Source organism: Taudactylus pleione, unplaced genomic scaffold (genome assembly GCF_031769625.1).
Source record: "Taudactylus pleione unplaced genomic scaffold, aTauple2 ptg000073l, whole genome shotgun sequence".
Lineage (NCBI taxonomy): Eukaryota > Metazoa > Chordata > Amphibia > Anura > Myobatrachidae > Taudactylus > Taudactylus pleione.
The window spans coordinates 6,992,184-7,012,136 of record NW_028284475.1 but is presented as its reverse complement, the minus strand read 5'-3'; the positions used below and the strand labels follow the sequence as shown (position 1 = coordinate 7,012,136).

At 48.4% G+C, this 19,953-nt stretch overlaps 1 protein-coding gene across 4 annotated transcripts in view; it reads left to right on the top strand.

Annotated features, from left to right (window-relative positions):
• The window catches only part of SETDB1 (SET domain bifurcated histone lysine methyltransferase 1), a 60,326-nt gene that overhangs the window by 20,836 nt on the left and 19,537 nt on the right, over window positions 1-19,953 (top strand). For all 4 annotated transcript variants that reach the window (XM_088467648.1, XM_088467647.1, XM_088467649.1 and 1 more), the window contains exons 7-15: window positions 2,533-2,734; window positions 3,251-3,324; window positions 4,540-4,730; window positions 6,589-6,718; window positions 6,831-6,957; window positions 8,633-8,881; window positions 9,726-10,304; window positions 11,232-11,348; window positions 12,004-12,173. In XM_088467648.1, coding sequence (XP_088323774.1) covers window positions 2,533-2,734; window positions 3,251-3,324; window positions 4,540-4,730; window positions 6,589-6,718; window positions 6,831-6,957; window positions 8,633-8,881; window positions 9,726-10,304; window positions 11,232-11,348; window positions 12,004-12,173 — 1,839 coding nt within the window. The remainder of the gene's footprint in view (window positions 1-2,532; window positions 2,735-3,250; window positions 3,325-4,539; window positions 4,731-6,588; window positions 6,719-6,830; window positions 6,958-8,632; window positions 8,882-9,725; window positions 10,305-11,231; window positions 11,349-12,003; window positions 12,174-19,953) is intronic.

Genomic DNA, 19,953 nt, shown 5'->3' with positions numbered 1-19,953 from the left:
GACCACAAGCTCTCTTTATTGTCCCAATTTGTCAGTCAGGTCTATCTGATTCCTCATAGAAGCACCGCTGGGACTCTCTCACGGTGGAAGTGTTTAGCTGGCATTCTGTACTGTCTATTTAAGAGGAGATTGATTTGCAGACAGGATTTATGTGCTATAAATGCCATGAAATTGTAGTGTCTCAGTACTAGCGTATTAGGAAAAGGCTGTAATCCATTAGGAGTATCTGAGCACAGGGAAAGGCAACCATTACCAGGTGTACACAGTGTAACACAATGCGAGCAGTGCAGCTTACAGGACTGTACTGCAGAGTAATCAGGAGAACGTTATATAATATATGGAAACACAAAATCACCACAAAATTGAATGGAACTGAAAAATCGACCCTTAGTAAACTTAGCCCCTGGTTTCTGGCAGTCTGTGTTACCTAAAGGCATAACCGAGTCACAATACCCAGGAATACGACTTCACGCACAAAAAGAACTTCAAATAGACCATCTGTACTTCCCCCTTAGCCATTAGTAGAAAAAGCTTATTTACTAACAGTCCATTTGAAAAATTGACCCGAAATCGCCATTTTCAATAGAACCATCCAAAATTGTTCTATTTGATTTTAAATCCTGTAGAATTGCCTGAAAACTCCCTATGATGGAAAAACATGGGAGAGGAGCATGTGCGGAACTCTGGCTGTATAAATCAGGCATTTAAAGGCATAGCAATGACTCTTTAAAAATCGTGGATATGCAAATTAGCACTGGGATGAAGGCGTTTCACAGTAATACAGTGCATGTGACATGTTTTGTCCAATAGGAATGCTTTTTGTATGATTTTGGGTTCTATTGAGGGCGAATAGAACACATTTAGAACTTCAAATAGCGCTGTTTTGCCATTGCTAAAACTGTTGCAGTGCATGCTGGGATGTGTAGTTCATCAGCAGTTAGAGGGCCTCTTATTGCCCACCCCTACCATAGAGCTTCTTAAAGCAGATGTTGTAACATAATCTTGAGCAGCAACGCGGCTAGGCCTTCAGTCTATGGGACGCAGAGCAGGAATCTTTGTAATGTGATTCAACAGCTGGCCACTGGGTGGTGCTAAAGCACTATGATATAACAGCTGGAAATACTGTGGAGTAGAGTTCAGCATATAGTTCTCATTGAAAGCTCAGTAGAGTAGTTAGTCTGTTGGATAGATGAATGAATGCTGAAATATTCTCTCTTTTAGGACCATTATAAGCTCTGAGTCTAATAGAATAGGTACCTGAATGTGCATTAGACATGTTGAATGGGCTGACACCCTGTGTGCTCTTAGAGCTGATGCATAACAAGTAAGCTATAGAGGCAGCCATATGAAGGTAAGTAGAAATAAAGAGGGTCTGATATAAGCATGGTAGCAGCTATATATGATGCGGAGTACTAGCATGGCAGCTCTGATTGCTGAAGGCAGCTATTGTGCTGCTCTCCCAGTGCTGACTCACTCAAAGCAACTATGAAGTTGGGCCAATCTGTTATGAAGACTGGGCCTTTGTAGATTGCTGACAGAGGAGTGCAGAATAGCAGTCGGGAGGGGAAGGGGTCCTGATCCCGGGACTCGGTGGCAATGCTTCAGATGTAGTGGAGATCACAAGATGCCCTCTCCTCTTGCATGTGTTGAGAAAAGAATATCCTGACACGGAGGAGGTCTGGTAGCTGGGTGAGCATCTCTCCTGCTTGTAGTATAGGCTGATTGGAGGAATCTGTTAGCCAATGGATAGGCTTGTTGGTTTCATCTCACACTGGGAGAAGTTGAACCTTTCAAACTAATCAGCTAGCGGACCAGGGAGCTTCCAGGCTGCCGGAAAGGTGTAAGTGGCGGCTGTGCGCCCTGAAGCTGGTGAGAAGGGCGCTCCCGAATGTGAGTGGTGTCTGCTGAACGGGAGGAAGCAAGAGCGGCCAAGAGTAAAGTCAGTGCCGAAAAGGCCTCAACTAGTCTCTGATTAGCAGGTCGCCATTTTTGGAGAAGGAGTAGTAGTCTCAAAGCCTAACTAAGCAGCTCAGCAGGCGGCCTGCAATATAAGGAACAAGATGATCTAAGTACCAAACTATAATGGAACACAAGATAGTGAGTGATGATGGTGGATTACTGTGATTTACTGCAAGAGCTCTCGACAGTAGCATCCAAGCCACAAACACAGCTGTACAAGCTTAAATATAGTCAGAGTTCATAGGGAATTTATAATCTAATGATTTACAGTACTATTAGGCATGCATTATTACAGTATCTCACATGTCATGATGATACTTCTCATAGTGCCAGCATTTTCTGCAGAATGTGCAATCATGGAGACCAGTGTGAACAAATGATTACTAACATGGAAGAGTTCTGCCCGCTTCACTTTACAGTACACGAGTGCTGCCCGCTTCACTTTACAGTACACGAGTGCTGCCCGCTTCACTTTACAGTATTCTAATCTAAAGGAATTCATTTCAATTTTTCCTTTTTGTGTTTCATCATATTATTTGGTAACATGCTGTAATCTGTCTGCTCTTCCTCTAGGGACAGGTAAAAAGTTCAAAGTGAAGTTTGACCACAAAGGGAAGAGCCTTCTGTCCGGGAACCACATTGCCTACGACTACCACCCTGCAACCGAAAAGCTGTTTGTAGGGAGCAGGGTGGTGGCCAAGTACAAAGATGGGAACCAAGTGTGGCTGTACGCTGGGACTGTAGCGGAACCTCCCAGTAACAAGAATAAAATGAGGTGACTTCTCTATAAATCCTTAGCTCGTTCCCACCAACCTGCATTCCCTTTTATACTGGCACTAGGAAGGTATACTAACCTAATTACAAAGGGTCAGATTCAATTGTCAGCACTGTGCTATTTATTTAAGCGCCACTTCCCGCGCATTAAGTCCCAGGGGGGATACTTAACGCAGATTTCTCCTTACAGCCTCAGGAGCTGCGAGAAAAAAATCTGCATTAAATGCACCCTTTGGGGCCTAATCGGAAACCTATAAACTCCGGCACCACGGGGTGTACCATGCGGGGTAATTAATAATTAAGTAGCTCCAGGCGTTAAACCCAGAGCTTTACCTGCAGCTGTATTTCTTATAGTGATGACTGCATTAGCTCTCAGACATCCGCATAGTCATATTGCGAGGTCAGCCTACCTGCTCAGCTCTGCGTCAGCCTACCTGCTCAGCTCTGCTTCCCTGGCTAGGCCCTGGGGGGTTGTTGGGAGCTGCACACGTGTAATCTGTTTACCACTGTTCCTTAGATTTCTGATATTCTTTGATGACGGCTATGCTTCGTATGTCACACAGTCAGAACTGTACCCCGTCTGCAGACCACGTGAGTGCGAATGACATCTTGGTAACACCTTGCACTGGGCATGCCACATCTTGGCTAGGGGCAGTAGTTAATGATGAATAGAATTTGGTATCCAGACTCGTTTTTTAGAGGCGTTTAGGAGGCCTAGCACAGAGTGTGCTGATCTATGAAAGGTAGATAGAACTATACATATCCGTCACCTACCGTTTGGGAGCGATTCATGTACATGCGATGTGCTGGTCCAGAATAGTACATCGCACAGGGGTGCGCAGAACATCTCGCAGGTACTGTGTATGGTCACATTGCCTGTGATTGAATTTCCCCCTTCCTGTGTTAGTGCTGGCATCTATTGGACTTTCAGGATATCATGTTCATGTTTATTTTTGAATGAGGAAGTTTTAGCTTAACTGTTTAGTATCCTTAATGTTGAAGATTATTTGGTATATATCTGTTTCCCAATATATTTCCTTGCCTCGATTACTGAGATATTGTCCGTTCCCAGCAGCCCTATAGTAGATCAGGCATAGGCAAAGTGTGGAACTCCATCTGTTATAGAACTACACATCTCAGCAGGCCGGGCCACAGATAGGACATGCTAGAACTGTAACCGGGCATGTTGGGATGTGTAGTACAGCAGCAGTTGCCTACCCCTGTAGATGATCAGTGAGTGCTTCTGTGAAGACTGGGCAGACAGAAGTAGTGACTGCAAGGGGAGGTGCCAGACAACCTAGCTCAGACTGACAACTAGAGGACTGTGCAAGTTAATAGCAACAGCATATTCAATATCGATTTTTTTTTAAAAAAATTTTCTAGCACTTTAATTTTTTAGTGTCTAAGAAGGCAATGAGTTCTAATGAGTTAGTTCACAGGTTCTTAAACTCTGTCCTCAGGACCCCAAACAGTGTATGTTTTGCAGGTGTCCTCACAGAATCACAAGTGAAATAATTTGCTCCATCTGTGGATCTTTTAGAATGTCAGTGAGTAATGAATACACCTGTGCACCTGCTGGGTGATCTGGAAAACGTGACCTGTGTGGGGTCCTGAGGACCGAGTTTGTGAACCTCTGATTTAGTTCATTGTGAACCTCCCTATAAAGTGGGCTTGAGTTATGCAGGAATGATTATTTTTTTAAATGTCCACAATAAGTTAGACTGATCATGAAATGCTCATTGGTGGGTAACTGTTACGGGTTGCATGTGATGGTCACCAGTATTCCCCTCTTCACCTCCCTCCCAGTCAGCAAATCCTGGGGGGACATCGAAGATGTTTCGTGTCGAGACTTCGTTGAGGATTATGTTACAGCCTACCCCAATCGGCCAATGGTTCTGCTCAAAAGCGGTCAGCTGATCAAAACGGAGTGGGAGGGCACCTGGTGGAAGTCCAAGGTGGAAGAAGTAGACGGGAGCCTGGTGAAGATTTTATTCTTGGTAAGAACAGGCTTTCGTTGGCTTCTCGTGAAGAGGTCTCAGATGGTCCTGTGTAGAAACAGTCTGTATCTAAAATAAATAAATGTCCCCATGGCAACTCGGACTACTCCTACCACTAGTGGTGGGTACTGAATAGTCAGCGCTTAACAAATGGCATCGTGGTTGACCCATACGTTTTAGAGCATTACTGCTTAAGAACAAGGAGGTGGATTTGGTAGAAGCTATGTTGGTGACATGGAGTTTTCAAATAATTTACCTGTTCCCTTTGGTAGCAATACTTCTAAAGAGGGTAGAAAATAGGGATCACGTGATTTTTTGGTGTTGGACCGGCCAAGAAGGTTGTAACACACGGTTATTCTCCATATGGCATTAGGCCCATTGTGGCATCTTCCTGTAAGACAGGGCCTGTTAAGTTAATGACCGTTTTATCATCTAGCTTTATGTCGGCCGTGGCTGTTGAAGGATCTTGAAGGAAAAGGGTTTCTCGGACAGGGAGCCGTGAGACCAGGCCTAAAATTAGAAAGGCAATTTGGGCTAAAATTCCTCCTATAAGTAACATTATCCCTTTGTACCTTTTGAGTCAGAGGACTTGGAATCTCCCATGGACCCATTATTTAAAAGATTTGTGGTCCTACTTCACTGTTTCTGGATCTATCATAAATTTACATTTTGATTTCAGATCATTTTCCTTAAATGGCCATCAACCCCCCCCCCCCGTATGTGCCTCTTAAATGCCACTGAAACCTAACACATGCCCCTCAGACCTACCCATGTGCCACTAGATCTCTGTACATGATCCTTCAACACCACGGAAACCTTTACACATGAGCTTTTATATGTCCAGCAGATCCCCTCACGTTTTCTCAGACCTCCACTCGTGCTCCTTACAATGGCCATCAGACCACTTTACCATTTTATGGCATCAAACAGCCTTCACATTCCCCCAATTATTGCCTTTTGTGTGGCACAGTATGGGGCCTCATCTAAGCAGCCACCTTGTTATCCGTCTATAAATTCATAAAGATTTGGGGGTTCCGTGTTTTTGTATATGTCAGCATTTACCTACGTTACATCTATTTTTCTGAATCCATAAAGACACCCACCCATTTATGCTTTGGTACTGGTACCTATGGTTGTAGGTATCGTCCCCTCTCTATTTTGTTTTCTCTCTCCAGTGGAATCGGGGTAAAGGGGTTTAAAGTAAGTAGCATTCTATGTCTCATTTATAGGTTTTGCAAAACATTACTGCAATTTACTAAACTTTAATAAATGTATTTCCTACCTCGCCAGGCTGTGTGACCCTAATGGCTGTAGGAGAAAATGGGGTCTGTAGAATTAGTTGAATCCATTTCTGCAAAGCTTATTTGGGAAAACAAATTGGCGTGGTATGTAAAGTCGACATTCAGGATGTCGACAGATCCTGTATGTTGACATGGACGTTAGGTTGCAAGGAAATCATTGTTTTTTTATGACCTTGTTTGTGTACCTCTGTGTAAAGTCCTGGTTAGCGCGCGCAAACAACAGTTTGGGTGCCCAAAATCTGGACTTCATTGCAATTTCTGCTCACCAGCTCAGGAGGGTGCCAGCAGAAATCTGTGCGCCCGCAGCATTCATGCCCAAACGCAGCATGTTTTTGCCCCGTTGGGCGCCCATCACTCTCCCCGGCCCCTGGTGAATACAATGAATTCTTTCCCCCATGTGTAAATATCTCATTGTTTCCAAGAGAAATATCCTTATTCTCTTCCTTATAGAGCGCCCAATTGTTACATGTATAAGAGGATTAGTGTATTACTAGCATGGTGTCCTGACCGCTTGTGCCAGCTGATGTATACACGGCTGTGTTCTCTGTACACTTCAGGATGACAAGCGCTGCGAGTGGATATACCGAGGGTCCACTCGTCTGGAGCCCATGTTCAGCATGAAGACGTCTACAGCTTCCACTCAGGAGAAGAAGCAAGCAGGACAGCAGCGAACGCGCCCTAATGTCGGTGAGTGTCCCCAGCGATCCCCCCCCCCACACTCTGGTGTCTGTAGAAGGTCAGGAATCCTTAGGTCGCCCCTACCCGGAGGTAGCGCCAACGGACTGTTCTCTGTTTCCAGGCGCAGTTCGGAGTAAAGGGCCAGTAGTACAGTACACACACGACCTAACAGGGAACGAGGCTCCATATAAACCAGCAGCGCCACCCTCTCCTCTGTCAGTGCCGTCACCGCAACTTATCGACACAGAGTAAGTCTGTCCGCTCTCCATGATGCGCTACATCTGAACACCACGTATGTACGCTAGGTTATGGATGTGTCACACGTTTCCTTGAATTACTAAGTGAAGAGAAGGTGACAGGAGCTCCGCAGGGTACAGGCTTACAATTCTGCACATTTTATTCCCCAATATTAATTCTTTGTTCAGTTTAACAGATTGAAATAGATTCAACCAGCGAATGCATTGCGGGCAAATGTCACTTGATTGCCTTTAATTCTGGAAAAAACACTAACTTTTACCCAAACTCTCCAATTACAGTGCATGTACCCTCCAAGCTGCATGGGGCATTCTCCTACACCCGCCTCACTCAGCTCATTGCACCCACTTCAGTCCGGCTGTCGTTCCCAATGCTCTTATTGTCCTGGATGTGTCTGCTGCATGTGGCACTGTGACCACCCTCTCCTCATACAGACACTGCAATCACTAGGTCTTCAGGGCACAGCCCTCTTGTGCTGGGTACACACTAGACGATTTCTCTGACGATATGCCGGATAGGGCAAACCTATCGTCCGGATTGTCTAGTGTGTGTGTGTGCATATCTGCTCCGGCACTTGTAGACCCACAAGGCTCAGTCCAAGGTCCTCTAGATCACCTCTCCTGTAAAACTAATCGGCTCTTTCGGATTTCAGTATCATCTGTTTGTGGGTGGTACCCCCATTTACCTATCCCCTCCAGACTCCCCATCCGCATTGGCCGTGTCACTAAGTGTCCTCCTGCATTTCCTCTGGGATGACATCGTCACCTCCTAGTCTTTCAAAATAATAATCCTACTGGCCACTAGATGTAAGTCAAAATGCCTGTGTTTAGCAATGTCAGTCGTTCTACTAGCTTTTAAAATGATGGTAAAATGCATTTAATAAAAACAACCCAGTGGTTATGAGCTGTTAGGCTGCACGTCTGTGGTAAGTTACATAGCAAGCCATACAATAATTAGCATGTGGTGCTAAATTAATACGATAGGCTAGAATTCCCAATATTGCTGTGTCATGGATTCTCGGGGCAAGATGTTTTTCTGCTGTCTCTAATCAGTAAGGCTGGGTGCACACTACACAATAAATAGGGCGATTGATTTGTTTTAAGGCAAATCGGAACTTCCAAACTTTTATATCGTGCAGTGTGTATGCCCGATCGCGCACTCCAGTGGGTTGCATGCAATATCATGTGATTGGCCGTGCTACACAACCAATCACACAATTAAACTTGTTGGATCGTTCCGTCGTTCCTTAACATTTCTAGTGTGTACTGGCAATCTTGCATGGTCCGGAGCAAAGGTAAATCGGCCCAACCATCGGTAAGATTGCCAGGTCGTCTGGTACACAGGTTCTCAAACTCGGTCCTCAGGACCCCAAACCGTGCATGTTTTCCAGGTCTTTTCACAGAATCACGAGTGATATAATTGCTCCACCTGTGGATCTTTTAAGATGTCAGTGAGTAATGAATACACCTGTGCACCTGCTGGATGACCTGCAAAACGTGACCTGTGTAGGGTCCTGAGGACCGAGTTTGAGAACCACTGGTTTAGTGTGTACCCAGCCCTAGATTATTAGCATTGCATCATATAGATTGCTAAGGGTCACAAGCATGCAGCCAAGAGTATGCATTGGGGTGACTTTAGTATATGACTCCTGTCTGTACCTCGTTTCAGCTCGGACAGCCAGCAGGCACAGTCCAAGAAGCAAGTGGCAAAGAAAAGTACCTCATTCCGGCCCGGATCCGCAGGTTCTGGCCAGTCGTCGCCAGTACACAATGAGCAGCCACCTGGTTTACGCCCCATGCTGCCGAGCCAGACTTTCCAGACTATCCAAGGAATCCAGACCATACAGACTATTCAGACTATACACAGCATTCAGCCCACTCATACTATCCAAACTATACAAGTAACTCAGCCTAACAGGTGAGTCTCTGCTGCCCCTAGTGGCCGGTATGGGCATTACCCAGACCCAGAACACTGGTTACAGAAATGTTAACGGCAGATGGGTTTCTTATAAAGCTGATGGATTTCCGTCCTCGAGTAACGTTAACTACTCCCAACATACTGCCCACTTCCAAAGTAAGTAATATATAAGTTTTTCTTCCTCTGAATGCCGCTCGGTCTTTGAGTTAAGTAATTTCTTGCCCACCAACCCCATGGTGCAGTTATCATTTGCCCAAGAGTACCTTAACACTTTTTCTGAGGGTGTCATATTAAAAACTACTTTAAATGGAGTGCAGCTCCCCCGTGTCCTTCTATGCCAGCCTAGTGCCCCCCCCCCCTCAATATATATATATGCTAGCCCAGAGCCCTCCCTTATATCGTTATATGCCAGCCCAAAGCCCCTCATGTTACTCGCTTCAATGAGAACGTCCTCCAGATGACTTTCTCGATCTCCAGTGTCTCCTGTAGTCCGTCTTCGGTCTACCCAACATGAGCTACTGACTACAGGGACCGCTGATTATGGAGGAGGAGAGCAGGGACTGAAGACGGAGCTATTAAGAGGTCTGTTCCGGCATTGATGTCGCTAGGCCGCTCCAAGTATTTACAACCTCCGGGCAGAGGTGTCCAGAGCTCTGGAGGAATCCAGTCAGGGGGGCGGGTTGTGGCTGGCGGGCAGGTCGCAATTGGCCACCCTTGGACTACTAGAAGGCCAAATCTATTTTGGAACTTTCCATGGGTCTAATGTAGTTCTATTTGGGGGAGGTGTTCACATGACGACATTAGTGATCGGTTACATGTCTCCTTATTTTCCCTTTCCATGCAGGTTTGTAACCACTGCCCAACTGATGCATCCCATTCCTACGAATGAGATGCCCATCGAGAACAGTTACAAGGCCCCTATGGAGAAACTTTTCTACCTACCTCACATGTGCAGACGCGCCTGTTTGTCCCGTATCCGTGTCACTTCACACCGGGGCAAAAACCCTCTACTGGTCCCACTGCTTTACGACTTCAGGCGTATGACCGCACGGCGGCGCGTCAACCGCAAGATGGGATTCCACGTCCTCTATAAAGCGCCTTGCGGGCTCAGCCTCCGCTCCATGCCGGAGATAGAACGCTTCCTCTTCGAGTCAAGCTGTGACGCGCTCTTTTTAGAGATGTTCTGCGTTGACCCCTATGTGCTCGTCGACCGGAAATTCCAGCCACAGAAGCCTTTTTACTACATCCCAGATATCACCTACGGGAAGGAGGACGTGCAGCTGTCCTGCGTGAATGAGATGGACAGGACGCCTCCTCCACAAGTGGAGTACAGCAAGGAGAGGATTCCCGGAAGGGGGGTGTTCATCAACACCGGCTTGGACTTCTTGGTGGGATGTGACTGTACGGATGGATGCCGAGACAGGTAGGAGCCAGTGATTGCACACTCATCAATTTATGTCTTGTGTAACATGGGGCTCTGCAGCTGCTGTACACAATGCAACATACAGAATGCCCTGGACATTCATTTAAGAAGATTAACGTTCTGGCTGGCAGGGGTTCTGGGTGATGTAATTCGGCAAAGTCGAGTAGCATAAGTTGTGAATCTTTGTTTGAGACTTAATAACATGAGTGGGGCTGTCTGCTCTCCCCCCCCCCGATCTTAAAGACGATCTGCTGGCCATTTGTATCGCTATTAACCTCTTCATTATTAAGCAAGCCGAACAGCTTTAACCATTTAACTGTCGTGGTGGTATGGGATGCGATGTAAGTGGGGGTTGTCTGTCACAGGTAGCAGCTACATTGAGGGTATACAGTAAGAGAGTGCATCTACATAATAATTGTGTAAGGTCTGTCCCGTCTCCTCAGTGTGTACGCAGCTAATTGCCTGGCTGTGCGCTACCACTGCAAGAGACCTGCCAGACTTATGAGAGGAGGACCGGATGCTGGGTGTGGGGGGCAGACAAGTCCACTCTTAACTGTTGGGACAGTTCATTCAAACCACAGTCAGGCTTCCGCCTAAAGCTTTGAATTGGTGCCGTTCCTATCCTAGGTTGTGTGTGTCGGCATTAGCGATGTTTGTCCCCTGCTAATCCCTTATGATAGCAGGCAGTATATGAGAGATCCTTGTGATCATGTGAAGATCATTTCCTATACACAGCATACTTTCTATCACAGTCCTTTAGAGGGGATCTGTGAACAGACTCTTTCTCAGAGGGTTACTATCCGTGTCAGCCGCGGTATGGAAACCTATGCGTATATATATCCATGTTGTACTTTCCTGTTACCTGTCTTTTTTCTTACATGTGTCCCTATAATTAATGTTTCTATAATTCCTCTTTGTTTTTTTCAGGTCCAAATGTGCTTGTCACCAATTAACAATTGATGCCACACGATGCACGCCTGGAGCCCAAGAGAACGCAGCAGCAGGTTACACACACAAGCGACTGGACGAATGTCTTCCCACTGGGTAATGGTACACTGTTACTCTAGTACTGTCTGGATGTGGTTCCAGAAAGAGTACTGGTTCGTAGTGGCATTTACTCATTCACATTAACATGACACGCAATTGGGAGGGGTGCTATCTTTTATTTAATAGTTGTGTAGTGGTTAAAAACTAGAGGTGGGCAATAAGTTGCCCCTCCCCCCCACCCCCAGCTGTTGTAGAACTACACATCCCAGCATGCCCTGCAACAGTTTTGCTATTTGGCCATGCTAAAACTGTTGCAAGGCATGCTGGGATTTGTAGTTTAACACCTGAAGGGCTGCTTATTGGCCACCCCTGTTATCAACACAGCAGTTTGTGGAAATTGTGAAACGCGTTGGTATTAAGTTTGTTTTATTACTGATTGCTGCATAATACTAAACAAAAGGAGAACCGAACTCTTATGATGAGGCTGATGGAGTTATCAATACCAGCGTTTCACTCTTCCACTTTTTCTTTAGTACCCGCATGAATGATACTATAGGTAGGTGCCGGTGGTTCTACTACTCTTGGTGCAGTACAGGCGCAGTTTCCCTTCTGTGTATATGTTTGGGTGAAAACCGACACAAGCCCTGATATTTGTCTGTCGACGTTATGAAAGGATTGATTCCGGATGTAATGTTCCTGTCTTTTATCACAGGGTGTACGAATGCAATAAGAGGTGTAAGTGTAATATCAATATGTGTAATAATCGCCTGGTACAGCACGGCCTCCAAGTGCGTCTCCAGCTGTTCAAGACCCAGAACAAGGGCTGGGGGATTCGCTGCCTTGACGACATAGCAAAGGGCTCCTTCGTCTGTATATATGCAGGTACGGCTAATGTGCTCGTGATATTTACTATTAAGGGTTTTATTTTAGTACGTTTTTTTTTTGTTTTGTTTATTTAAAGGATCTCTGCTCTGTATTTTGGTTTTGTTGTTGTCCAGTGTAAATGGTAAGTGCTAATTGTATACGAATATTCTTGCTGACGAACTTTGTCTGCTTTTTATGGTGATACTGATAAAGGTACTTGCAGTGTAGATGCAATTGTTTGCCTTCTGTGCCCCATTATGCCTTTATCACCTGACCTATCTCCACTGTCAGTCGTATTGCGGAGGGATTACCCTGTCATGATGCAGTATTTTAGGGCATGGCCCAGGGACAAGGGTGATATTTTATTACATTATTCAGGTCCTGGATTGTCCTAGAATGGACCTAAACTGTGATAAATCAGGAACACACAGAGGGACAACTTAAACTTTGTCTTACATACTGTAGGTTCCTCTGCGCCAGGCAGTAGTAATCAGACATGTGGAAGGTTGCAGTGAAGGCAGAAATGAAGGCCCGTGCGTCTGTGTATGGTTCTCCTCCAGCTTCCTGCTGGGTATTACTGTAACATTATGTACGGGAGTCAGATCTCTTCCCTCATGTGCATTTTATGTTATAGTAAAATCGCTCATTTCTACTTCAGGGTCCATAGGGGTCCACAGGGTGACCTTGGGGTATAGCTGGATCCTGGATCCTCGGGCACCACTGAGTTAAAGCTTTTAGCTGCTCCCAGGATGCACTTGGGTCCAACCTCCCCTATACCCCGCCCCCGAGCCACAGGCACCTCAGTTTAAGATGGTGCCCGGCCGGAGTCGGGAGCAGCCCCCTAAAGCTTTTTTAACTTAGTTAAATTTATTTATTTTTTGACTACAGTTTTTTCTTTTTCTCCAGAGCAGCAGCGATGGGCTGTCTGTACAGACGCCCACGCTGCCGCTCTTCTCCCTGCTGGCGCCGCGACGCCAGCACTGAACTGGGGATCGCGGCGGGGGAAGCCAGAGTCTGTACTAGCCGGACTCTGGCTTCCCCCGGGACTGCTGCCGGAAGACGCCGGGGAGATCAGGTAAGCCGCGCACCGCTGATTAGCGGCGGTGCGCGGGTAATGCCTTTCATATGCAGTCCCATGCCCCCGGTCTAGGGGACAGACCGGGGGCGCTAGCGGTGGCGGCGGGCCCCCCCTCCATCGGAGGCATACCCCGCCAGACCACTAGACCACCAGGGTAATTAAGCGGCAAGCGGGATGCCGGCAACCCGGGGGTTAATATGCTAGCCAGGGGAGGAAGCCTTCCCTGTCAGCGGCTCCTCCCCTCAGCTCAGCGCGCCTTTCAGCTCGGAGTCTGGCGTCGCTGAGCTGCAGCTACTCGGGCCACTCCTCCTCTGAGGTCTCCAGCGGCCATTTTCTTACTGGCAGCGTGGATACTGTCAGGGAGCACGCGGACCGGTCCCCCTGTGTACCTCTCCCCCGACAAGGACAGTGTACACAGCGCTATAGCCCTCCCAGATACTGAATCTGGGAGGTTGATTGTAGTGGAAAGGTGCAGTGAGTATATCTTCCTGCATGGTATGTGACTTTTGCTAGTGCTGCCTGTCTGTGTCTTTTTTCTACTTACTGTCAGCCTGTACCTATCCCTTTCCTTCTCCTACAAGCCCTACAGGTGTGCGGGGGAAGGGTGTTTCTACTGACCTCACCTATATAGATCACGTATTTGTGAGGTCCGTCACATACAGTTGTGTGCTACACGGTGCCATATTGTGGGCTGTTGTTCAGCACACTGGTGAGTGCGCACGTTTTCTTCCTAAGTCATGTCTGAGGAGGAGATTGAGCACTCCGGGGCTCCAGCATTGTTCTCCTGCAGGCGCTGTTCTGCAGGAGTGGATAGGGAGGATTTGTCACAGGACGGCCTGTGCGGACGGTGCCAGGCGGTCCCTGGTACGTCTAAACCTCCCATTTCGCAGGAGCCACCATGGGCGATGTTTTCCCAGGTGCTGGTGTCCATCGCGGACCGTCTGTCGGTCCCGACTGCCGCCCCTACTAGGGCGTTGCCCCAGCCTGCCATCCCCCATTCCCCGGGTGTCCCACAATTATTGCAGACTCCCCCGGGGTCTCAGCCTGTTGGTCCCTATGCGGGGTTGCCAATGTATATTCAGTCCACCCCTGTGGCACAGCCGGCTGTGGTGCCGTTTCAGGCTCCTGTGACAGCTCCTCCACCCTGGGTGGATGCGCTTTCCCACACTGTCCAAGATTTGGCGGCAGCATCTTCGGCTTTTCAGTCGATGTTGCGCAGTGACGTGCCCTCCAGGGCGTCTAAACGCTCAGTCATGGCACAGGCTGCGCATCTTTCGGATTCTGAGGGGTCCTCGGACGATGGTGAGGTACAGGATGACTCAGCCTCAGTCTTCCATCAATGTGCGGGCTCTGGTTAAGGCGGTGCGGGCTATTCTTCTGATTGAGGATGAGGCACCCGCTCCCAAGTCAAGGTATCCTAGTTTTAAAAAAGCTAAGGTTACTTCTACAGCGTTCCCCTTGTCTGATCAGTTGACTGATCACATGGCGGTGGCCTGGCAGACGCCCAGTAAGCGTTTCCTGCCACAGAAACGCTTGGCGTCCAATTATCCATTCCCGGAAGCGCATTGTAAGAAATGGGAAACTCCGCCTGCAGTCGATTCCCATGTAACACGCCTCATCAGGAGTGCTACTTTGCCATTGCCGTCTATATCCTCGCTGAAGGATCCTACGGACAGGAAGGTGGAGACTTGTCTAAAGTCTATTTATTCTCTCTCAGGGGCTGTAGCCCGGCCGTCCATGGCCATCTTCTGGGTGGCCAAGGCCATTGAGGGGTGGGCCAACGCCTTGGAGGACACGTTTACGGATGAATCTCCGGACGTCCAGAGGGCGTTGTTAGGACAGATGAGAGATGCCGCCTCCTACATTGGAGAAGCATCTTTGGATGCGAGCCTGTTGACCTCTAGGGTTTCGGCGGCAGCAGTGTCTGCTCGTAGATCCTTGTGGTTGCGGTCTTGGAGAGCAGACGCGGATTCAAAGAAAGGTTTGGAGGCCTTACCTTTTAATGGGGAATTACTATTTGGTCCGGACCTGGACAAAATAGTAGATACCCTGGCAAAATCCAAGTCAGCCTTCCTCCCTTCAGCTACTACACCTGCTAAGGTCCGGAGCTCGGCGTTTCGTTCCTTTCGGGTTCAGGGCAAGGCAAAGGGTCAGTCCTTCCCGAGGCAGTCCGCACCCAAGACCGCCTCAAAGCCAAAGAAGCAGGCCTGGAGTGCTAGGCGCCCTTCTTCCAAGCCAGAAGATAAGCCTTCTGCGTGATGGGACGGGCCTCCCTCTGGGGGACCCCAGAGTGGGAGGCCGACTTCTTCAATTCGCCCAGTGCTGGCACAATACCACCACGGATGCCTGGGTGCGAGAAGTGGTCTCCCAGGGGTACGCCCTGTCTTTTCGGCACAGGCCGCCTTGCCAGTTTTTTTGCACAAGTCCTTCTCAGGACAAAACCAAGGCCTTGCAGGTTCAGGAAGCCATAGAGGCCTTGCTGACGGCGTGGGGTCATTATACCCGTACCACAGTCTCAACGTGGGATGGGGTATTACTCTACGCTGTTTCTGGTGCAGAAACCCAATGGCTCTCATCGCCCCATCCTCAATTTGAAGTCCCTGAACAGGTTTCTCAGGGTTCCCAAATTCAGGATGGAAACTTTGCGTTCCATCATACTGGCGATGGAACCGGGGGATTATATGGTCTCCCTGGATATCCAGGACGCCTACCTCCATGTGCCTTTAGCAACATCGCACCAACGGTTTCTGCGGTTTGCTATTCTCCACAACCACTACCAATTCAGGGCTCTACCCTTTGGTCTCTCCACGGCACCAAGGGTATTTACCAAGGTGATGGCGGTCATGGCGGCTCACCTTCGGAGCCAGGGGATACGGTTGCTACCGTATCTAGACGACCTCCTCTTGCTGGCAAGCTCCCCGGAGGTACTGATCCAGCATCTCCACCTGACGGTCGCTTGTCTACAGGCGCACGGCTGGTTGATCAACTGGAAGAAATCCTCCCTCATCCCATCACAACGGATGGTTCATTTGGGGGCCCTGCTGGACTCTCATCAGCAACGGATTTTTCTGACTCCAGAGAAGGTCTCCTCCTTACAGCTGCGGATTCACAGTTGTCTGAGCAGTGGCAGAGTGTCGGTGCACTCAGCGATGAGAGTTTTGGGGTCCATGGTGTCGGCATTCGACATGGTGGAGTTTGCCCAGTTCCATTCCAGGCCCCTGCAGGGGCTGATTCTTTCAGAATGGAACGGATTGCCACACAGGATCCGCTCTCAGATGCTGGTGTTGTCCTCGGAGGTGCGTCTGTCCCTAGCCTGGTGGCTGCAGACAGCGCATCTCCTGGAGGGGCGCCCCTTTTGGATCCCGGAATGGGTTCTGCTCACGACAGATGCCAGTCTCCGGGGTTGGGGGGCGGTGACAGGCTCCTTGTCACTTCAGGGTCGTTGGTCGGCGGAGGAAGCGATTCTTCCCATCAACATCCTGGAACTGCGGGTAGTATACAGAGCCCTGCAGTCGTCCGGCACCGCTCTTCACGGAAGGGCCGTTCAGGTGCAGTCAGACAACGCCACCACGGTGGCGTACATCAATCACCAGGGAGGGACTCGCAGTCGAGCTGCGATGTCGGAGGTGTCCCGCGTCCTGGCTTGGGCGGAGCGCTATCTTCCAGCTCTCTCGGCAGTTTTCATCCCAGGAGTCCTCAATTGGGAGGCAGACTTCCTCAGCCGTTACGATGTGCATCCCGGGGAATGGTCGCTTCATCCAGAGGTATTCAAACTACTCGTGGACAAGTGGGGGCTGCCAGAGCTGGACCTGATGGCGTCCCGTTACAATCACAAGCTGCCTGTGTACGGGTCAAGGACAAGGGACGCAGGCGCAAGTCTGATAGACGCGCTGTCGGTGAAATGGCTGTTTCAACTGGCTTACTTGTTCCCTCCGATATCTCTGCTGCCTCGGGTCCTGCGCAAGTTCAAACAGGACGGAGGCACACTGATCCTGGTGGCCCAGAAGGCCGTGGTACTCCGATCTGCGGAGCCTGTCCATCGACGCTCCGTACCTCCTACCTCAACGGCGGGACCTGTTGTCTCAGGGGCCCTGTCTTCACCCGGATCTGGGTCGACTATCTTTGACGGCGTGGCTCTTGAGACAGCCGTCCTGAGGTCTCGGGGCTTTTCTAGCTCCGTTATTACCACCATGCTGAGGGCGCGCAAGCCTGCTTCCGCGAGGATCTATCACAGAGTGTGGCACACTTACTTTCAGTGGTGCGAGGCCAGAAACTATGATCCCCAGGTGTTCCGAGTTTCGCGTATTCTGGCTTTCCTTCAGTCCGGTTTGGACTTAGGATTACGTCTTTCTTCACTGAAGGTACACGTGTCTGGTCTGTCGGTGTGGTTCCAGCGCAGGATCGCTGCTATGCCGGACGTACACACCTTTTTCCAGGGTGTTTTGAGAATCCAGCCTCCCTTTGTGCCACCTGTGGCCCCGTGGGATTTGGCGGTGGTTCTTAGGGCCTTACAGGGTCCTCCTTTTGAGCCCTTGGAGTCAGTGGAGCTCAAGTGGCTAACTTTTAAGACTGTTTTCCTCTTGGCAATTGCTTCTGCCAGGAGGGTTTCAGATTTGGGGGCGCTTTCTTGTCGTCCCCCTTTTCTGATTTTTCATCAGGACAGAGCGGTGCTTCGCACTCGTCCTGATTTCCTGCCTAAGGTGGTTTCCAGGTTCCACATTAATCAGGAAATTGTTGTACCAGCCTTTCAGTCACCTGATCTTTCGGCTGGGGAGACTTCCTTAGACGTTGTAAGGGCACTCCAGGTTTATGTGGACCGGACTAGTTCTGTGAGGAAGTCGGATTCTTTGTTTATCCTCTTTGGTTTTCACAAGAGGGGCTGGCCTGCCAACAAACAGACTCTAGCCCGTTGGCTTCGTTCTGTTATTATTGAGGCTTATATGGAGGAGGGTTTACCTGTTCCAGCCTCTGTTAAGGCTCATTCCACTCGGTCCGTGGGCCCTTCTTGGGCTGCTAGCCGTGGCGCCTCTGCTGTTCAGCTCTGTAAGGCGGCCACCTGGTCTTCCATTCAGACCTTTTTGAGGTTCTATGCGTTTGACGCCTTTGCCTCTCAGGATGCATCCTTTGGGCGCCGGGTTCTCCTTTCAGCACAGGAGCGTCCCCGCCCTTAGTTGGACTGCTTTGGGACATCCCCAAGGTCACCCTGTGGACCCCTATGGACCCTGAAGTAGAAAACAAGAGATATGGTAAGAGCTTACCTTTGTTATCTCTGTTTCTACGAAGTCCATAGGGTCCACAGGGCACCCGCCCTGACGCACCTGGCTTCATATGGGCTCTGTGACTGGTCACCGGTTTTCCGTCTCCCATTTCTGTGAGTATGGTTCTTGTGTGTTCCAGTCTTCCTTCTCTCTGTTTCGTCTCCTCCTCCGGCCTGGGCTGCTTACCAACTGAGGTGCCTGTGGCTCGGGGGCGGGGTATAGGGGAGGTTGGACCCAAGTGCATCCTGGGAGCAGCTAAAAGCTTTAACTCCGTGGTGCCCGAGGATCCAGGATCCAGCTATACCCCAAGGTCACCCTGTGGACCCTATGGACTTCGTAGAAACAGAGATAACAAAGGTAAGTTCTTACCATATCTCTTGTTTTTTATTGATATTTTTAGATTTTATTATTTTCCTTTTTAAGAGTCATTTTAAATACTGCAGATTAAAATTATAGTTGTGCGAATTGGAGATTTGTGGAATAAAATTGCAAATATCATCTGTAGCTATTGTGTCTCTTTAGTTGTGTATGTTCAATTATATTGAATTATTTATTATGTTTTTTTATTCTCATAAACCCAAATCATATCTTTGGGTTAGAACCAAACACGCATGTTAAATAGCATGTATATTTTCACTTTATCATAATCGGAAACTATTTGAGGTTCTCAGGACTCAGTCCCTCAAATGTTTGCAGTCAGTACTTTACCCTTTGTGTAAGTGTGTCCATTAATAGAGACTGGTGCTGGGCATGAACTACACAAATCTCTGTCTCATCAGCCTGATATTGCCCAGATAATTGTACAGAGTATTGGTGCCACCGACAACTAATTATGTGTCTGTCGGACATGCCGATAGTTCCGATAATTGGTCTGTGGCATGTGCAGTGTATGTTCTGTACGCTGACTGAATCTGCTACAAATACACATGCAAAGATATTCAGAAACAAATAGGTGGTTTATGATTTTAAAAGTAATAAAACTAGAGGGTCTCCCACTTTTAGGCCTTTCCTTGTAGTGCCCCATCTCCAATCCACCCCTTCCAGTTAGTGTTTGGATTAAGCATTACCAGAAGTAAGAGCAGATTGCGCTCCCTCTGGCCACCAAGCCCGGAGGGTGATTTATACCTGTCCAGGTCAGATGCGTACAAGTAATACTCATTCTTCTACTGTGGTACCAGCTCCTCTTAGCAGATATTACTACGGATCTCTGTGATTCTGTGTTGATTCACAACTAATTTTATCATTTCTGACAAACCGTAAATTGGGGGGTAGGTAAATGGGAGATGACGGAATGAAAGAGAGTTGTTATCGCTTTGTATGACCGAGTAGTTGGAGCCGTTTTCTGTATTGCCAATAGCTTCCGGTAAAAAGTAGCCTGTAGTTTCAGGTGAAGTAAGCTTTGTCAGCTGCTTATATTGCCATAGGAACTGCTGTGTACATCACTTTTTTTTTGTTAAAACAC